General features: G+C 35.9%; 1 protein-coding gene across 4 annotated transcripts in view; it reads right to left on the reverse strand.

The window, feature by feature from the left end:
- The window catches only part of USP9X (ubiquitin specific peptidase 9 X-linked), a 110,711-nt gene continuing 90,022 nt past the window's right edge, over positions 1 to 20,689 (reverse strand). For 2 of the 4 annotated variants that reach the window (XM_075721122.1, XM_075721113.1), the window contains exons 34-45: positions 19,471 to 19,612; positions 18,551 to 19,301; positions 17,907 to 18,030; positions 16,394 to 16,619; positions 15,130 to 15,259; positions 11,691 to 11,876; positions 9,766 to 9,986; positions 8,614 to 8,702; positions 5,904 to 6,060; positions 5,300 to 5,512; positions 4,752 to 4,847; positions 1 to 3,341 (exon numbers count right to left, since the gene is read on the reverse strand). In XM_075721122.1, coding sequence (XP_075577237.1) covers positions 3,207 to 3,341; positions 4,752 to 4,847; positions 5,300 to 5,512; positions 5,904 to 6,060; positions 8,614 to 8,702; positions 9,766 to 9,986; positions 11,691 to 11,876; positions 15,130 to 15,259; positions 16,394 to 16,619; positions 17,907 to 18,030; positions 18,551 to 19,301; positions 19,471 to 19,612 — 2,470 coding nt within the window. In that variant the 3' untranslated portion in view covers positions 1 to 3,206. Of the gene's footprint in view, positions 3,342 to 4,751; positions 4,848 to 5,299; positions 5,513 to 5,903; positions 6,061 to 8,613; positions 8,703 to 9,765; positions 9,987 to 11,690; positions 11,877 to 12,455; positions 12,992 to 15,129; positions 15,260 to 16,393; positions 16,620 to 17,906; positions 18,031 to 18,550; positions 19,302 to 19,470; positions 19,613 to 20,689 lie in introns of those variants that run through there. The other 2 variants (XR_012831626.1, XM_075721133.1) reach the window with 2 other exon arrangements.

Genomic DNA, 20,689 nt, shown 5'->3' on the forward strand with positions numbered 1-20,689 from the left:
GTCATTGTGGCATTTCATCTCTTTCTGGCTCAATTTCAGCAAGATACCCTAGCTTTAAAAATAGAGAACTTAAATTTTCAGAGCTGGTGGACAGGAGGGAAAATAATCTGAAAAAACCCCAAGCCAAGCAGACTCCTTTTCTGCTTGTGCATCACTACAAAAACAGATTCTGCATGGCAAATAAGCTTTGACTGAACTCTGTGTAATCTCATCACCGTCAATGGGATAACACAGGTGTAGGTGGCTAACTTTGTGACTGAAACTTAGTACATTTACTGATACACGAATAGTAACTGAATTCTTTTTATATGTGGCTGTACTGATTTTTTAACACTAACAGTAGCAAGTGTTAAAAGCTTATTTTAGCCACTAAACGACCATAATCCAAATGTACAAGAGGGAGAAATTCTGCGTAGTAAGGTTATGGATTTCCCCCTAGGTCAAACTACATGTTAACCACCATATAACATCACCTATGAATTTTCAGTTTCTAGGTAGCTGTTACATTGTCAGGAACATGATTAATTGCTTTACTATTTATTGGCTCATTTTATGGAAGACCAGAGATTCCCTAGTAACTGTTCCAAACAGAAAAGAGGACTGAAATTAGCGATGGGCGAATCAAATTTTTAGGCACTTTGAGGACTAGTATTTTAAAGTGTGCCATCAACAACGAGGTACTGTGTATCGCCTGAAAATGACCACTGCCAAAATGCCGTGACCATAACATGCATATGAAACTTTTTGCATGTACAATATTTGCTAAGTACAATTCAGAATTGTTTTGCCCAGAGTGAAGAAAACGTTGCACCTTTTACTGTAGCTATCCATTTAAAAGCAGCAGGTGCAACAAACAATACAGGCTATCCTTCTTCAAAGTCACAAAGATGCACAATGTTCTCAATTTGCTGCCTGAAAAACAAGTGGCACTGCAGTCACTTTCAATTCAGGGACAGGGGTGTGTATGGCTGAAGAGAGTCACAGCCTTAAAGTGTCTCCGGTTTGACATGTCTCTACAATCATTGCACTATTAAAAGCAAACACATTTGGCAAGACTGAACTATATTTCACCTATATAGTAAAAAATACATAATAATTACCTCTGAGATAGCTTGTTTAACAATTACTGGTCCAAATCAATATGAACTATTTCAACTTGAGTACCCAGGGTAGAATTTTTGAGTTAAAAACTCCAACAAGCATTCCCAAACATAAACGGGAACACTTTATCCAAATTGACTAAGTCCAGGGAAAATGGTATTATTAAAAAACTATGAAAAAATCTGAATTAACTTGAGCACTGGGGAAAACATGGAAGCACAAAAGTGATCATCACTACACAGCATATTCAAAAGATCTTCTGTGTCCCTTCCTTATTATACTAAAATGCATAAGAATGCACTTGCGACTGAATTTTCCTTTGTTCATTTCAAAACTACAGACCTTTAATTTGATAAGCAGCTTTGTTTCTATCAACTCATTTGTAAAAAACACCATCAAGCTTGTGCTCATTAAATATATATATGTATATATAAAAACATACAAAAAGTACAAGATAAATCACATTAAGAAACTTTTACAGTGTAATTGTCCTGATTATTTTATTCTTAAGGGCCAATTTTTTTGTGCACAGAATCTCAATGTGACTGTTGTTCCAGAATTCAGCATAGTGCCACTGCACAGAATTCACCTTTCTGTGCAGTCCAATTAAAAAAAAAACCCAAAAACAACACACACCACAGGACAAAACATTCTTCTTAAATCAAATTCTATTTGTGAATTCAGCAAAATAATTTCTATAAAATAAAACAGCAAAATATTTAAATAGTATAGGGTGGGCTGTATCTGTTTTGCAGGGGTATTTGGTTTTAGACAGGTTCCAAAAAAATTACACACATTCAAATTACCAATTTTCATTTAAATACAGTATTTACTGATGCGTTTCTTGAAGTCTTTAAACAAATGTTTATTCTGGAATAGAGATACCTCAGAATTGTATTTGACTAACCAGTAGTTTCTTTTATACTTAAACCCTGCTTCTACTGTTAAGATTTCCTGTATAATGGATAAAGAGCTAAGATAATTCTCTCTTTCAAGTAGAACTGTGAACGAGCAGAAAACCAGCAAGTTAACTTGGTGCAGTGGCACTCACAAGTACTGTGTGATTTTGTTGACTTCCACTTCACTGGGATGCAGTAGAAGGAAAGTGTTAGAAGTTTATCTAATAAGCTCTACCAAAGAAACAAAACAAGCACACCAAATACAGTCTATTATGCTCCAGGCATCCTGGCATAGCAAATTTTTGCATATTTGTTTTAAATCTTTTAAATTCCTATTACTGAAAACTAAGTGTTCTTTATCCCACCCAGAGACAGAACTGTCAAACATCAGATTGTGAGGAACATATGTGAAACTGAAAACCACTTGTTTGTCACATTTTCCCTCCCCATTTTATAGTCTAGGTGTAAGAAGAAAAAGTTCTGAGCAATCCAGTTGTCACATCAGGACAACTGCTGTCACGGTTTTTTTTTTCCCCCCTCATTGGCTACACTAACTTGGTGTGAAGCCATGCTAAATGTTACAGCATAACTATAGCTTCAAAGTGATTAACCTAATACCAGAATGAAAAAGGCAATGAAAAAAGATCTAGAAACAATGTTACATCACCAATTTTCCACATCAACCAAATAATTAAAAGGTTACCAGCCATTACGTTGCTCATAGTAAAATCGACTCCAGTGGCAAAGAATTAACATGAAACTATTTTTGTGGTTGACATGGATAGGCTTTTTCGTAAAGGAATTGATCCGACTGCCATGAGGCAGGCAACACTGGTTGCAGAGCGCAGCAGATATATCAAGAAATTATTTTTTTGTTTTTGTAGATCTGTGAGTCTCATCAAGACAAAAAAAAATGTTTCTTGCTCAAGAATTAACAGTCAAACATTAATATACTATATACACCTTTGCCATTTACACATTAGCATCAGGCCATTTATTACAAAACACTATACACTTTCCACTGCAGGCGGGTTATATATTGACAGCAATTTTCTGCAGATAAGACAGTGAATAGACTCTCCACTCCATGTTGATTAGGAATAGTTTTTCTAGTTTTAAATATTAGCCAGATACAGAGAAAGGTTGGACTGTAAGGCCTGGGTGCACAGTCTTGATGGAGCAAGTTAATCAATTATGTGCATTTCACTAATCTTTTGTCTGAGGCGGGGAAACTTCTTCACTGCCTTCATAATTTTCTTGTGCTCGTTGGCCAGTTCGCTGAGGGTTGTTCATATGATGTGCTGCCGGGCCCGTATATGGCTGTCCATGCACATGGTTATTCTGTAATAAAGCATAAACATTTTAAAGGGACATTAAACTTGTGGACCGTTTCCTAACCTGTTACTTGCTTTACCCTTTTACATTCAGACTACTGAAAAGTATCCTCAAGCAGACTGAACTTCTTGCGTAGTAATACCTATATGAACACACATCACAGTTTCTTCATTCCTCTGAATCATCTTTCACTCACCTTTTTAATTTACACAGAAGGTAAACAAACTTTCAACTTGTAAAGATAAAAGGATTAGTTAAAATAGTAATCTCACCTTGTCAGTAACAAACATTTACATGCAAAGCAAAAGCAGCAAGAAAGAAAAAAAGGAGACGAAAAGAGGCTGCCTATGTGCTGCAGACATTAAACTGTGCACATATTTATCAACAGATTCAACCAGCTTCAATTTTTTTCTGAAGACAATGGAAAAAGCATACCTGTATTTATGCAGCATACTTTAAGAGGGAAAACTTAAATGTTACAGAACTGAATGAAATCTAGACCAGTAGTTTCCTCCAGATGCTCTGTCCCAATTTAAAAAGTCATACACACATCTGGCAAATGAAAACATCTCAACTGTCTACTGTTTTGCAGAGTTTAACCAACTGTGGAGAAACTAGGAGTATGAGGATTGTGTGTGTTAGTGAGAAATGCCATCTCTTGCAAGAAAGTGAACACATCACACAGGTAATGGTGAGGTTACAGTATGTGTCTGAACTCAGGAGCTCAGAAAGGAGTGGGAAAATCTGCATGACTTACCAACTGCTCTGCTGAGAACATCAAGTAAGGAAAGCAAGATGGAGGGAAAATGGGTTTGGGCAGGAAAGGAAATTAAATTAGCAGATTTGGAATATATAAAATGAATTGGAACAAAAAATGGTAACTGAGGGATCTACTAATTTAGTCAATTCAGTAAAAAAAACATGGTTATGATTTCTTTCAGATCTCGCTTTCCACTGAAAGATACTAACAATGCAGCCATTTAACATAAAAACAGATTTAGATTTTATGTACTTGAGGTTTAGAGATCAGTGCTCATAGCACAAATTATGCGTAACAAAGCCATCTGCATTTTTCTGCAAGCCTTCCAATTACCCAAACTGAAATTCAGGCCTTGAGGCTTGATTTTGTATTTAAAAACAAGACAGCAACTCACAAATTATCATCCATGTCAACAAATGTGACAGAATCAAATTCAGTATGCACTAGACTGTGATGACATCTGTCCCCCTCCTTTCTATGGATGATTAGTCCCTGATCTGGTAACATTAAAATTCTCACCTGAAACTCGGATGGTGAAACTGTTCCTGGCAAAATGCCTATAATTTAAGTTACCTTAAATGCCAAAAAAAAAAAAAAAAAAAAAAAAAAAAGCTAACCTGGAACTCTGAATAAATGGTTCAACTCTGAGCTTTTACCTGTTGATACTGGGAACCAGGTGAATGGGGATACAGTGGGGCATCTTCAGGTGGAGAAGACTCATGTTCATCTGGGGCATCAGGATCATCTGGTTCCTAAAGTTTGAAAAAACATTTCATTTGCTCAGGTAAAACATATTACGATTACTCTATCGAGAACCAATCCTACATGCAAGTCACTGTTTCAGACATGCTTGGAGAAAAAATTCCACCCCACTGTGTCACCCATAGCTTGTATTATACTACATAAAAATTCCCACTATCAATGTATTATTGGAAAAACGGACCCATTCATTATCTACTTTAAATGGTCAATTTCAGTTCTAGCCTGATAATTCTTTAAGTGACAGATATCTATAGAAACAGTACTAAAAGTGGAAAAATGCACAGGAGTATGTAACCGAAGCCAACAAAACCAGGAATCCGTATTTATAAAATACTTACAAAATGTGTTACCTCTGTAATGACTGGAGACTGTTGATAAGGTTAACTATTTATAGAAGCACTTTACTCAGATTTTTTTACCGGAAGTCAAATTAATTCTTTACCTCCTCTGGGCAGAGTTCACAAGCTTTTGCAAGAGTCATTCTAGCACTATGCGATCTCTCTAGGAAGTAGCCATTTGATGTTTCATTGCTCTGTATTGGTGGAGACCAATTATTGTAGGTGTACTGGGGATTGCCAGTGTATGGTCTACGCTCAAGCTCGTCTCCAAGCCATTCTACTGCCCAAGTCCATTTTCTCTTCAAATCTCCATTGCTCTGCAGATGGAAAATTAACAATTCAGAATTATTTTCTCTATTCTTCAAAATAGAAGTATTTTTCCCTTCCTATACATCAGCTATCAGAGAACAGACTACCAACACATATGCTGCTGTTTATAAGACTCCCTGAAATACCCTTTTTTGCTCAGAGAAAACTTCAAATTTAAAATTAAGTCTGCAGATTTGCAGCTGTGTCACAGAAAGTTTAACCAAATTGCTCTCAATCCCATATATTGACCTTCTGATGAAGGTTCAAAATGAGTTGTACTTTGAAGTTTTAATTTCCTCAAGGAGATGACAACTGAATAATGGTGGTGTGGTTTTTTTTTTTTCCCCCCTACACACTGGAAAAAAAAAAAGCAGCAAGAAACAGAATGAAAGGTATCACCTGAAGGATCTGGTAGGCTACAGGACAGTTGCTGAAGAGAGCTACCATGCACTTTATACACTGGTAAGCTCTTTTCTGATAATGATTCTTAGAGCGCTGAATGGTGTCAAATAGTCCATCCCTGTCATCCGGGATTCCCTTAAGTGCATTGTGAATCCTACAGGAAAAAAAACAACAACAACAAAAACCCCAAATCAAACAACCAAACCGACAAAACCCCAAACCACAAAACCCCAAAACTTCAAGTGTTAGAGTTTTAGTATTTGAATTAAAGCTTCACTTACAATGTAATTACAAAAGGGATAGCTCGTATTCTGATTGCTGGTTTTAGTAAAGATTTTTTTTTTTTTTAAAATCAGAAAACTAATTTGACACATGACATACGTAACTTATAATTTCAGCACATTTGGTAATATTTAAACTCTCTGAATGAGATATATAAAACATGTAAGTATGATTAATTCTATTCACAGCAATCAACTTTTAACTGGTTAATTTTCATTACTTATTTTTAAAATCAACTGCTTTTACAAAATACACCTGTTAACCCAATAGTCCTTACAGAACTGGAACAGTTAAATCCTCAACAGAATGGTTACTTACATTATAGTTATGCTTCTCAAAGATACACTCTTTTAGATGCAGCTCCTCCAAAGAGGAATGAATGGTACATATTTGTGCATGGGGAGAAGGGACATGGGCATTCCCTGGAACTAAGCCCACTTTCTGTGCCTTCTGCTCTCAAACAAGGGGTAGAGGAATTAATTGCCACCCTGAAACTGTGCAAGAACTGAGAACTGACATACTTTTGGCTTTGAAAAACAGTCAGAGGAGGGCATGGAACCTGCACTGACGTCTTGAAGAGCTACACTCACTGTAGGAAAAGCAACTGCCCTTTTTCCTCATAGCCCTGGCAACAGTCAGCGAATACACTCCAGGCAGCCGGTAACCTAGACTCCATCTGTAAAGTGATAACTTAATGGTACTTGTAACACTATTATCCCAAAGTTGGCACTTGAACTTGCCAAATCAAGAGAAATTTATGAGAGCGGGTCCGATGCCAAAGAACAGCAGCAGCCATCTCACAGTATAAGAATACAAGGAGCACTGAAGGATGCATGCTGCCTAAGATCCGATGATGTTAGTTTTCCAAGAGTTAGAAGATATTACCATTTACTATGGACAGTTTGGGGTTTTTTTCTTTTTAGAAACAGAAGACAAAGATTGTTAAAACTCTACGATTATCACAGCAAAACCAAGAGCAGGACAGAGACCAGTACTTCAAGCTACTGCCAGGAGTAGCACCAAGAAATCAGAGGGTGACTGCAGCTGGCCACTTAATATACCCGTCTGCTGAAGCCCAACACAACTCCAATGAACGCTGCTATTCTGGAGACTGCAGTCTTGAATACAAAGTTATGTACATCGCCAAGTATAGTGAAAGCCATACTACAACAGTCAAGCTCCTTCACACCCCATTATTTCAAATGTAGCACTATGCTCAGCAACCACTTCCATGATTTCTCACCTGCATTTCCACCCTAAAATAGATTCTTTTACTTAACGTCTACTAAAGTATGCCCATCCTCCAGCATTCTGTGGACTTCTCACGGAAGTATTTGTTTATCGGGAAGAAAATATAAACAAACCACATTATATATGCATTACTTATACATATATATGCAAAACTGAAAAGCCTATGTATAAAGGGTATTCTTGTCCCTTACTTAAATCTGTAATTCCTATAAAGAAAATGAAGAAATCCCTCCAACTCAGTCTTCATGTTTTGGAGTGTGGTAAGACAGACCACCATCTTCTCTTAAAGTATATTCCAAAGTAAGGCTAGGCAACTGATAAAATCCTAAGAGTGCAGTCTACTTCTACAGGTTAAGTACATGAGTTCACTCCAATACCCTTATGGCACACGGCAAGTGTGCTCTTGAAGTATTTTACATGTCATATGAGACATGGTTGCATATGATTTAGTAAATCCAATACTACCTATATTCACTTATTATGAAACAGTGACATTTTGAAATATTGACAGGTAGCACGTTGATTACATTTATTTTGTGTTACTTCACCTATTACTATATAAAACTTCTGACGAATTAACTATTCTCTCGAAGAGTATTTGCAATACCTACATTTTTTAATCTCAACTTTCAAAAACCTTATTCTATAGACATATGAAAATTAGGTTTGAAACTGGATAAATATTTAATATATTGAAGTTAAAATTCTATTGAAATGTGATCACATAAAGAATATTTATGTATGAAATACGCTTTTGTCCCAGGTTTGCACTTTACCCATGTCTTGGTATCACTACTATGACTGACATACTTCTTAGTAAGACCAGGCTATCACTGGACCCTCTTGAATGAGAAGTTTCTACAAATCAATCTAAGCACCTCGCAGTAAATACCAATGAGTTTCACCTAAATGGCACATTCTCTTGTATGTGAAAAATCTTGGGCTTATAGGGCCAAGTAGCAAATTTCTCAACAGTAAGGAAGGTCAAGGTGAAAAATTGTAGATTTGTCTCAAAAATTGAGATAAAAGTGGAAAAAAATGCTTTATTCCTGTATGTTGATTTAATATATATTTAAAACAAACCTCTTGAAAGGATTAGCAACAGAACCACTGGGAAAACAAGCTGTACAAAACATAATAATCTTGAATTATAAGATGACAGGTAAATACCAACCTGTGAGTTTGCCAAGAGTCCTCAATTAATAGGATTTGCAGAAGCAGATCCAAATAAGGTCGAAGCTCGTATGTATATGAATATGCAACCTTAAAAAGTAAAAATGCAGAGAACGTAAGAAAGCATTCCTTGAAGCATGCAGATTACATGGTGCAATACGTGAACACAATTCAGTTGAAGTTTACCGTAATTTAAAGGGTATTTCAAGATACAATGCATAGTATTTTTTTTTTTTAAATGTTGTGTCAGGGTTTTTTAGTTTTTGTAGTTTTGTTGGTTTATTTTTATTTTAAAAATATAGTAGGTTTTGCAAAGGATAAAACGTTTCCTCAGGAGTTTCTAACACAATTGATCTGAAGCCACAGGCATGAAATGCTGAAGAAGCTACCTTAAAAAATACCTTTAGAAAAGCAAAATTACAAACCGGTATTTTTCACTGATATTGCTACTTCTAGACAGTACTTTCAAAGGTTATCTTCAAAGGTTATCCTAAAATGTAAAATACATGGCTAGCAAAATATCAGATAATTCTTTCAATTGCCAAACAAAAGGACATAGAAAAATTTGTTTACATGGGAAAAAAAAGAAGTGTGAATATAAAGATGAGCTAACAGAAGTACAAAATTTTATTTGGAGTGGAAATATGTGACTAACCTTACAGAGGTTACAAAGGAAAAACAAGACAGTCCCAAAGATTCTTTCCTGAGTCTGAAGCCAAGTATGTTCTGCAGACTTGTAAAAAAGAACCTTACAAACATACTCAAAATAAATACATGGGAGATCTTAGGAAATGATTCTAACTTTCCATGCAATGTAAGAAGCTCTTTTATGGATAATGACAGAAAAGCTGAAGGAAATGCTCTTCTAATATGTAAAGACCACCTCAGATTACTTATTTTCCATCCTTAACATAGCATTCCTAACTTGTAACAGGTTGACTGCTTTCCTAAACTCATAAAAGGACTTCTCATTGTACTCCAACATCATGTATAGACCTAAAAGTGTAAATACTGACAGAGGATGCCACCTTAAGGAAAGTTTATTTATCAAGCACCTGTTCAGTAATTAATACAAAATTCCTACATATAAATATAGAATCATGCACCGTACACATTTTATATTCCCATCTTTCTCCTAGCTTTTTATTTTTACCTGCCAAAGAAGTTCACTGAGGACAGTAGAAGAGAACTGAGGATTCTCCCAACAGCAGAAACGAAGCAACTTGATGGTCTCTTCCGAGTTGCTGCAATCTTCGATAATTTTCTTCACATAACTAGTTCTCACAAACAAAATGTCTGCTACGTTCTGCTGAAGTGCCATTATAGGTTGAGATAAATTAGGATCACCATATGGGTTGGCAAGTGGGGGATTACCTAGAACAAACAGTTATTACAGATGAAAAGGTATTGAATTACCTTCAGTGTAGACACAACAAAATATAAATTGGTGTAACTCATTAAAAAAAAAAAGATAGATGGAGAAAAAACCCAACCCCTCCCTAACAGCTGATTTTCTTTGAAAAATACTATGGTATGAAGTAACTAAGTTTTCTGATTGTGAAGCTTGACACTTGCTGCCTGAGAGAGCTATCTCTCCCTCTCAGATAAGATTATGCAGTGCAAATCAAAGCAGAACAGCTGGAGACATGTTCATATGCAAGAAGAGAAATTACTGAGAGTTTCCTCAGTGAAATCCTCTTATCTCCTGAACTTATCTGCTTCACTGCTTGTGTGACACAGCCCAAATCTATCATATTTTAGGACACAAGGTCTATTTACTTTGAGAGGCAATGGAAAAGGGTTCAGAGGAATATCTGTCAGAACAGTCCCATCTGAATCTCTAGAGTGTAGAAAGAAGTAATACACTCTTGAAAGAATAAAAATCAATGTATCTTATTTAGTAAGCTTCATTTTGTGTAAGGAAATACTGTTGATTTGCTCCTGGTGTTTCTAAATTTAGCAGTGTTTTTAGTTATTGAAGATGCCCAGAAGTCCAAGGGAGAACTTTTCTAGCCTAATATGCTGAAGCAAAAAAACCTTTTACTCTGCAAATAGTAATCATAATTAGTAGTCAGAGTAATGTTCAAAGTAGTTTTTTTAGTACATTATGAGTGCAGTGCACATACAATTATTTTTCATAGGTAGAATATCTTTTCAGTGTAAGCCTCAAATAATGCACTGGAAACAAAACCAAATCAAAATTGCCAAATAGTTCTGAAGCTCATTACAGTACAGTAAAATTTTCAGTTCATTAATCTTACTGTAACACATTCCAGACTATTGACTTTATAGCCTGACACATCAAGCTGTAATGAGTTTACCATTAAATAGCTTCTCTACAGATTCCTAATTAGGTTTTCTAAAATATGCTTAATAGAACATGAACATATACAGACTATAAAGTCCATGTAGCCTAATATTCTGTCACCATTTCTCAAAAATAACTGCACTCTATTCAACTACTAGAGATATTAATGATTTATACTGCGGTTGACCAATTTCTAGCTGATTATCTTTTATAAACTAAAGTGCTGGCTTCTATTCACAGTCTTGACTGTGAAAAAGCACCAAATCATTTTCAAGAGCTATCCACAACAATGCAAGATCTCTTTATTGATAAGCAGTATTAGCTATTTCAGAGCCTTCTTTAGTGTTTTTCCTGTACAGATTACTTTCATACTGGTAACATGAAAGTAATGTTATTTTATTGCCTGCTCAGAATCAAAAGATCTTTATGCAACTCTTTACAATGAGCTTGAACTATTCTAAAATCATTACTATTTTGAAATCAACAAACTACTACTTTACTACTCAGTAGTTTTCCTGTATCTTTACGGAATAAACCAAGAAGCATAAAATACAGAACAGATTTCCATCTTGTACTTTTTAGTATGTTGCTATAGCAAATCAGTTTTGCTTACAACAAAGAGATTTCTGTCTTTAAACAAAAGGAATTGCTAAACATAAAAGGCAAACATTTTCCCAGCTAATCCAGTTTACACATAATAGCTACATATGCACAAAAGACATTTACTGATATATTCAATTAATCTAAGGAAAACTTAAAATTCACTATACCATTGATAGAAGACTGCATCCGCGATGACACATTGCAACAACGGATCAGCTGTGACACAACAGTGTATAGCTTCCCCAGTTCAGCATACTGGTATTTAATTGGAGGACCTGGACCTTCATCCAGAGCCACAAGCATGAAGGTTGCAGGAACATTTAGTTTCAGAAGTTGTGTCTTCTCTGCTACACCTTGGGGGGGAGGAAAAAAAAGACACACCTTGTTTCTGGCCCTAACAATTTTTTTTTTTTTTTTAAGGAAAAATAACTACTGTTCTATGCTTTGTAGCTTTTCAGTTGCTGGGTTTTATTATAACCATCATTTATGCTTCCTGGGAAAAAAAATAATCAAATCAGTAAAGATGCACAAGAAAATTATGTTCAGCTGAAAAATCACATTGAAGGAGAGCTGTAAATGACTACAATTTCTTAACAGTGCTCAGTAGCACTTAAGTAACTAGCATCTGTGTTAATAGCAAAGCCTCAGAGAAGTCTTTTGGACAAAGAATTAATCTTTTTATTGTGAGGCCCAGGATAGGATGAACAACCTCCACAGTGTATTTTGTTATTTTTCTGTCATGTCCTAGACACATCAATTACAAATTTGAGACATTGCCAACTGTGTCATACTATGCACTAAGTGTAAATAAGTGACAAAATCAATTTATGAAAACACAAAACCTGAGAAAACCTCCAAAACCAACCAAAAACTCCAAACGTACACCTAGTTTCACTGCAAGAATACTTTGCACATACTACACAAGGACTTACCAGTAAATTCGATATGTCCTTTCTGATCTTGTATTCTGTTTCTCAGTTTGGTTAAGAGTCATGATTTTCATACATTTCCAAGTTTTTTCTTATTCTGAAATACAACTGGACCTTACCTACCATCTTTCTGATAAGAAGGAATCCAGATAGCACCTTATTAGAGGTCTTTTATAGTATCTTTTTGATTATGTTAGTTTTGTAGTTACATCCTGTGTAGAACTGATCTTGCTCGCTTTGACATGAACAATATATTATTTGATTTCTCAAAATGTCAATTTAATCTTTTTCCCAGAACTTGGGGTGTTGCAGCAATGATGTATTGTGGCTTTTGCTGAATGAACACTCTACATCCATACAGAAGCCTTCGGTTAACAGTAGTAAGACAAGCACAACTGCTTCATATTTCCATGTTTATTTTGCAGGGTAGATTGTGATAATGATCAGACCCAGAAATAAAATTTAGTTATGCTTTCCCGTCTGGCTTCTGAGTGCCTTCCTAGTCAGACGCTTCAACTGCACTGACTGACTATGAAAAGCTAGTAAAGAAGAAAAGGTAAGTTAGAGCAGAAGAATTGCATCTCTCTCTTCTGTAATGACATTAAGACCACTCTGGGGGTCATGATGGAACCTTGCCTGTCAGAGAACGCTTTGGTAGACAAAGTATATGAAAGCAACATACATTATAAGTGAAATTAAATTAACACAATTGCCTAGATTAATTTTACAGATAGGAAATTAAATTCCTTTCATGTGGGTAGACAATTTTAAAGAGCTTCCAGAACTCCGTGTGTGTGTTTCAATTCTATGTGGAAATGCTGAAATAACTCCATTTGGACTGACACATTTACTTAACACTTTAGCCACAAAGTAATCTAACAGAAACTCAATTTTATAACTTGCCTGCATGAGCCGATAAACAGCAATGGCTGAGCTGCTCAGTATTACGGGCATTTTCTAAAATTTCCAAGGGAACTGGATCTCGTAGCTTAATACTACTTTACATAAAAGGATGAAACTATCTTGCATTAGAGTAAGAGGAAGAGAGCATTCTAACACTACGGAAGAATATTGCATCTTGTTTAGAACGTGCCGTAGAGGAAGATGTTTTGTCACTTTGGCTGTCACACATGAAAGAGAAACGGGCCCCCGACAGAAGACCCTAATAACTGGGGAAAGTAAGAATGTTAAAGCTACTAGGTATGAACCTGTGACTACCCTCATCAACCTGAGAGTGCAAAAGCAATCCTTTACTCATTTGACTTGCATTTTATTACTCTTATTTGTCCTGAGGAAGAACAATTATATAAAGCAGCAACAGATTAACCCACCTGAGAAACAGTTTATTCAATCAATCATCAATTGATTTTCAGCATGCTGATAATGCTAAGAGAAAGCACGATTACAGCTGTTCATTTGACTGTGAATAGGACTGATCTCAGTTTAACTGCAAAAATTATTTTTGTTTGGAATAGTTACTTCAGATACTATTAGTATTATTTTATTCTATTCTTAGTATACAGGCTAGTGACTTTCTATGCCAAGAGCCTCCATAATCCAGAATTTAATACAAGTTTTTGTATACTTCTAAATCTATACTTATTTCTATTTTCATAATGCTGGATACAGTTAAAGATCCTGAAGAAACATGGGTGATGCCGGAAGTGCCACAGCCAATATTTCACATGGATCACCACAAAACTGACAACCATCTCATCTCAGTTATATTATAGCATGTGTATAATGGGTCTTAAGTATAGCACCTGCAAATACAAGTAGTCCTACTAGTCTTGCATTCAAAGGTGCTAAAAAAGAAGTCAGTTGTGATCATACTCAATCTGTAACCTATCTTTCATCAGAAACTTTAGGACTCTAGTCTTTATGAAAAGAATCACTGTCTCAAGCCTGCAAGAACTTTACTAAAGCCTTCCTATATTGCAAAAGCACTGGCTTTTCTTGCCTGTTTATCCTGGAGGAACTACAATACCTGATAAATTTATAGTGGAATTTCCCAATTCTTGCATTCTTTTAACTCATATGATGTCTATGGTGAAAGCACTCTGGCAAGCAATGATGTCTAAGAACATATACAGACTGAGCTACTTCCTCAGCCTCCCAAAGACTCTTCAAAGGGAAGACAGATACAGAGTCAGTGTTTTGCATTCATAGCTGTGAACATCAAAGGTGAACTAAAGAAATTAATACTGAAAGGGCACAATTGGAATATACAGACTAAGCATGATCATCTGCATTGATGTTTCCATAAAGGAGAATCATGCATCTCTTTTTTGAACTTCTATCTTCCTCAACTTCTTCAGGCTCAAAGCAGTTGAGAGCCCCACACGCTTCTTGGGTCTCATGACCTCCCTGCAAAGGAGCCCTGAAGAAAGCATCATCTCTCTTGCCATTTTTTCACCCCCACACCCTCTCAGAATGTCACAGTCTTATTGCTCCAAGCTTCTTGTGTTAATCTTCCAAGGATGGCAGGAAGACTAAAGCCCCTAACTCCAAACTGGAGGAGCACAGATGCTCTAGAGAGCATTTATATGGCATTTAATGTTAACAATCTGCCTGAGGCTGAAAAAACTGGATTCTCCTGCTGTTACCTGTGTAACTGGTTCATTAATAAAAAAGTTTATTACAGTGTCATCAGTAAAAGTGTGTGTCATTTGCTTACCTAGATTGGCATACATCACAAACAGATTGAAATACTGCTGCAAATGGCGCCCATGTTCAGATACTTCCCTTCTTAGAAGATTTAGTACCGCTCTCAGTAAGTGATCACTTAAACTTAAGTTATCATAAGCCTATTAAAAAAATAAAGTTTTAATATTAGTGGTTAAACCTATCAGATCTTTATTTAGGTTATACTTTCTACTATGGCAGAAAACAGAATTGGTTTAAAGGTATGGGATTCATACAAGCTCCAAAATGCTAGCAGCTGGTTAGTCTTCTGCATCTTACACAGACAGACATAACAGGGAGTAAGACTCCCATCACTAAATACCATGTAAGTCCAAGGAATTATGCAAGCATAGAAGCTTTTAATTGAGCTTTTTCTCTAACAGCAGCTAGGCTTAAATACTCAGAAAAGCACATGCAGTTCCACTGTGAACTTCATAGACTAAGACAGACAATCAAATCACCTCTACAGGTGTATCTCAAATACCTCATGAAACAAAACACTGTCAAAGCACATACAGCTTTCACTTGATACAAATTCTTTTGCTGGATACAGTAATGAAAACATTCTGGAGAAGGTAAGTGGAATACAAATAAAAAGTGTCTTACTGTAGATATTAAAAACATGACAAAGCAAAGGCTCAAAAAGGTTGATCTTTTAAATTTTAATACAGTCCAAACAAAAACATTGTTATGACAAGTATTACATTAAGATTTTGGTTTTTTTTTGTTTGTCAGTTCTAGGTGTATAAAATTAGGCAATTCACTGGCTACTCCTATGCAAAGTTGCAATTTTTAACAATTTCAATGTTGCAGGACACAGGGGAAGAAAACTTAGGGAACTCCTGCATGTTTTTGTGGGTTTTTTTTGTTGGCGGTTTTTTTTTTGGTTGGTTGGTTTTGGTTTTTTTGGGGAGGGGTTGGTTTTTTAATTCTAAATTAAAAATAAGGGTTCACTCCCCCTACACATTACTTTATTATAAGCCACTACTTTTATTTTGCAGATTTCACACTTGCAACTTGAAGTTCTCACTACTTAGTCTTCATAGAGATTTACAAATGAGGGGAAACTGAACCCCTCTGACAGCAACTCTCACATAAACTGGTCGAGTTAACATGATGCATATAGTGCAAAATGGACTGTACAGCTTTCCTGTCAACACTGACGCATCTAACTCCAGGAATTTACTTTACATTAAATGCTTATAACGAAGAAGTAAGAGTAAGTTTCGGAAGTTTTTCATTAGAACATTAAATACCTGACTGGAAGGTCCAGGAGAGGCAAAAGGTGAAGGGCATGGTCCGTCTTGCAATGAAAAATGTGCAATAAATACTATAAGTTTTGCAAATGCACCTCTCACTTCAGCGCTAGGACATTCCAAAAGATACTCAGAGAAGCGGTTTGAAACATTAAAAAGGACGTTGTGTGCAAACCAAAAGCGTACATTCTTGCTGTGACGAAGAAGGATGCATAATGCATCATACCTGAAATAGAAGATTACACAACTGAGAGATTATGACCAAATGTAAACATTAATGAATTTTTCCAGAATTTGAAGAAAATACATGTTAAAAGTATCTCCAAGTATTTCTGCTCACAAAATGCTTACAATCAGATAACCTGTAGTTCCTATAGTGATACTGTTACTAGCAATCACAAATTAAAAAGACACTTCAATTAAAAAACTAACATTTAACCATAGCATTTTACTTCTATCGCCCCTAAGAACCAAGACAGCATTACATCCCCTAACTCCCAAACTACTACTCAACACAGGTCCTAAATTGGCAGCTGTCATTCCCTCTGTATTGGAACTGGGGGAGAGGGTGAGCAGTGGAGAACATGAGGTGGATTTCACAAGCTCTGTATAAGACAGGTAGCCAAATATGTAACCTATCAGGAATTTATATTCTCATTTACAGATCTAAAAAACCCAAAACCCCAAAAGAGTAAAATATCTGTTCCAGAGAGTGTCTTGTGTGACTGTCCTCCTTCCTGCAGCAATATTTGAACTCCTCTTGACCTCTTAAAATAACAGGAGTAACTTAGCTACTCTGAAAATTGCTATTGGAGAAAAACTTGAGGTATGTATTTGCCATGTATTACACAACTACTTACTAGCAGCTGGTAAACTACTGGTCATCATGAATACTAGATTTTTCTCCCTAGTTCTACCAGTAGTAACCCACACTCCTCTCCCCAACACAGAATAACCTCGCTTAAAGACTAAAGTGCTGTGGTGCTATGAATAAGACTGTACTGTTTGTTATACTACAGATTTGAATTATAGGCCCCGTAGCAATGTACATAAAGCACTCTAACAGACTCGAAAAGACTATACATGTTTCAGAAATAGAATACAAATGCAAGATGCCAAGATGGGTTGAAAAGATCTTTGTTTAAAACTACTCAAACCATGAACAAAGCATTCTGAATTAAGGTCAGAATACATAACTTATTAGTTTTGCGCTAGCGACAGATTATACTCGTTTATTCTTTTTAAAAGACAGACAAAAGGTACACTTAAGCTCTGTTTGAAAATGACTTTTGAAGCTGTTCGGCTCAGCAGCTTATTTTAAGGCTCAGTTTCTTCCCAGTATTTTCTGTTCAAATTTTCCCCCCTTTTCATGTGCACCTTGACCATGTATTTGGGGGTCGGGCGAAAATGGGGCAGACCACTAACACCTTCTATTGTCATATGTATATGACCAGGATCTTTTAAACAGACATGGAACTTCCAAAGCTGTAATTGTTTTCAAAAGACAAGATACCAATCACTAGCAGGGCCACGGACTATTTTCTTTGTATGAAATCCTGTGGTGAAGAGAAATCTAGCAGCAAGCTGAATACTAATCATAGTTATTTCTTCTGCTTCAGGCAACAGATGATCTTGTCCTAAAGAAAAATCAAAATACTGACATGTAGACAAAGTAAAAGCAATTTACTTTTAATAATTTAACTGATTCCAGATTACTATTTTGTCTGACACTGTGTTCCAATTTTAATGGGAAACTTGATCAAAAAAGCCTCGAGCTTCTGTAATATTTCATTTGAAAATGTAAGCTTTAAGATAGTAACAAGTACCTGGAGGCTAACATATGTCTGATTTTTAGAAATTCAGCATCTCACCTTTCAGAACTGTCTTCAGCAGAACAGCCCACAAACTTAAGTATTTAACATGACTTAGTACACAATAATAGCTGATAGTTTATTGAAGTATTTTTTGCTAAATATTCTGGCTTGTTATCACTGATGAACAACTCAACAAGAGATGTTTAACTGCAGAATTCCAGAAAGACAGAGTATTCAAAGCAGAATGCACAAAATTTTCACTGGCTAGACAAATTCTTGACGACACAAATCAAAACTCTTCTTGCAAGAAATTAATCCATGATTATTGCACTAACATACTAACCTGGAGGAGGATTTAAGTAGACACTATTACAAGTAAGCAACTTCTTTATGAACTGGAAATATTCTAGGCTGTACTGCATACGATTATGCATGAACTGCACATTCTGCTTCCGTACGCTTCGTTCAATGGCTGATGGCATTTTAATCTGATGGGGTTTAGTGGTGATAGCGAGTTCTGAAATATATTTTATTAGTTCATTGTCTTTGTCTATTGTGTCCATACGTTCATAAAAAAGAATATAAGCATTCCACCATCTCTTCTGGCGTCTGTAGGACATACGCTTCATCATATGATCAAACACTTCTCCCATGTATTCTCCACCAAAACACTGGTTTTTCATTTCTTCATCATCATCCATTTTACACTCTGTCACATCTCCATCATCAAATTTATACCACCGATTTTTCTCACCATCTCCACCATTCCTCTGGATAATATAAGAATAATAATGTCCACCACTGGCCTGACCACTGTGTACAAGTACACCAACAAGCCTGTATTTCGTGCTCCCAGAGTGTTCATTTTCTGACTGTTCGTTTTGTATTATCTGATTTTCAGGATTTACATCATCTCCTTCCAATTTAGCTACACCTGCCACCGTGTAAGGCTCCATGTCCAGCTCTCGTGGAAATTCAAAATAATCATTGAACTTGATTGCACATTCCCTTTCCCAGTCATAATCAAATCGTTTCAACTGGATTGCAAGAACTGGAGGCAACTTCTTAATCAACAAGCGTTTCACTGTATCAACCTAAAAAAGGACATGAACAGTTATCGGCTCTTAGGTTTCCATTCCATACCAACATCCAAAGTCAGCAATTGAAAGATAACTTTTTTCCCCTGAACATGAACTAAGACTGAACTTAGTACAGCTGTAACATCACAGTTGTAAACAAATTTAATATATAAGGAATCATTACCTTTTTGTTACATTTTTCACAATGATATGCATTTGCACCTTCCAATAAATCTCCTTTGACATACTGTTCCAAAGAATCAAGAAGGTTTTGGTGATTTCTTATATCTACATTCAGAGTTGTGAAGGATTCCTCGCATTCGTACCTACCAATGAACAGACAGACATAAGAGAAAGGTAGAAACGTGTTCAACTTTTATGTTTTACAGGTGCTACACAGCACCTTACTGCAAAAGTTTTACTCAGCATTTGATGTGAACTTCTGGCAAGAGGAGTTAAGCAGTAAAAAAAAAACAAAAAAAACAACAAAACAAAACAAACCAACCTCTTTTTTTTATTGTAGTCTTCCTACAATTACATTATAGTACCTGCACATTGTATTTTTTGATCTGCACTAACTGTAGTTATTTTATGAAGATCATAGAAACAACTTGTATGTCTCACTGAAAAGATCATGGAAGTTGAACCTTTTAGCACAGCTTGTTTTTAAAGCAGCTGAAGTAGCATGAAAGACTCTTGGCTAACTTAAGCTAGCAGAGAAGCACAGATAGCAAAGTGAAGTACGTTTTCCATTGCTGACCTTTACTGTCAGGAATTAAGACTGATAAAAACAAGTATCGTATCATACCTAGACAGCAGTTCAGAGAGAGAGAGAGGGGTGCCTTTTTATTTTTCTATCTGAAAAAACCTGAATAGCTGTCTTCATAAAACCACTCTGCATATTTATGACAAGCTTTGACTTACTGTGTTCTGATATAACCTTCAGACAAATTCCTAGCAATGAACCAGCAATGCTTGAGAGACAACCAGTTAAGACATCTTGGAAACATCTTTTTTTTTTTTTTTAAAGATACAGCAGCGATGAATAAATTTAAGAAGTTGCATCTATTCCAACGTAACCTTGCAGGGCTTGTTTCTCTGATATGCAATCAAGCATACAAAGGTTTTTATAACAGTGAATAAATTAATATTTAGAAACACTTCAACCAAAAGAGTAACATTCATTCATCTATTAAATAACTTACAAATTTAGAAAGGCTGTTAATCTGCCATACCCCAATCCAATAGTTTAGTTTATCATCAGTTTTCTCCTCCCTAAACTACAATCAGGGTAACATTTTTATTAAGAAGTACAATTATGCAAATCCAGTAGAGTTCCAAAAAGACAGGTAATACTTCACAATAGTACATAATATCAGGAATGAATGGTAACTCACGTTGCT

This window comes from Pelecanus crispus, chromosome 1, assembly GCF_030463565.1.
Source record: "Pelecanus crispus isolate bPelCri1 chromosome 1, bPelCri1.pri, whole genome shotgun sequence".
Taxonomy (NCBI): Eukaryota; Metazoa; Chordata; class Aves; order Pelecaniformes; family Pelecanidae; genus Pelecanus; species Pelecanus crispus.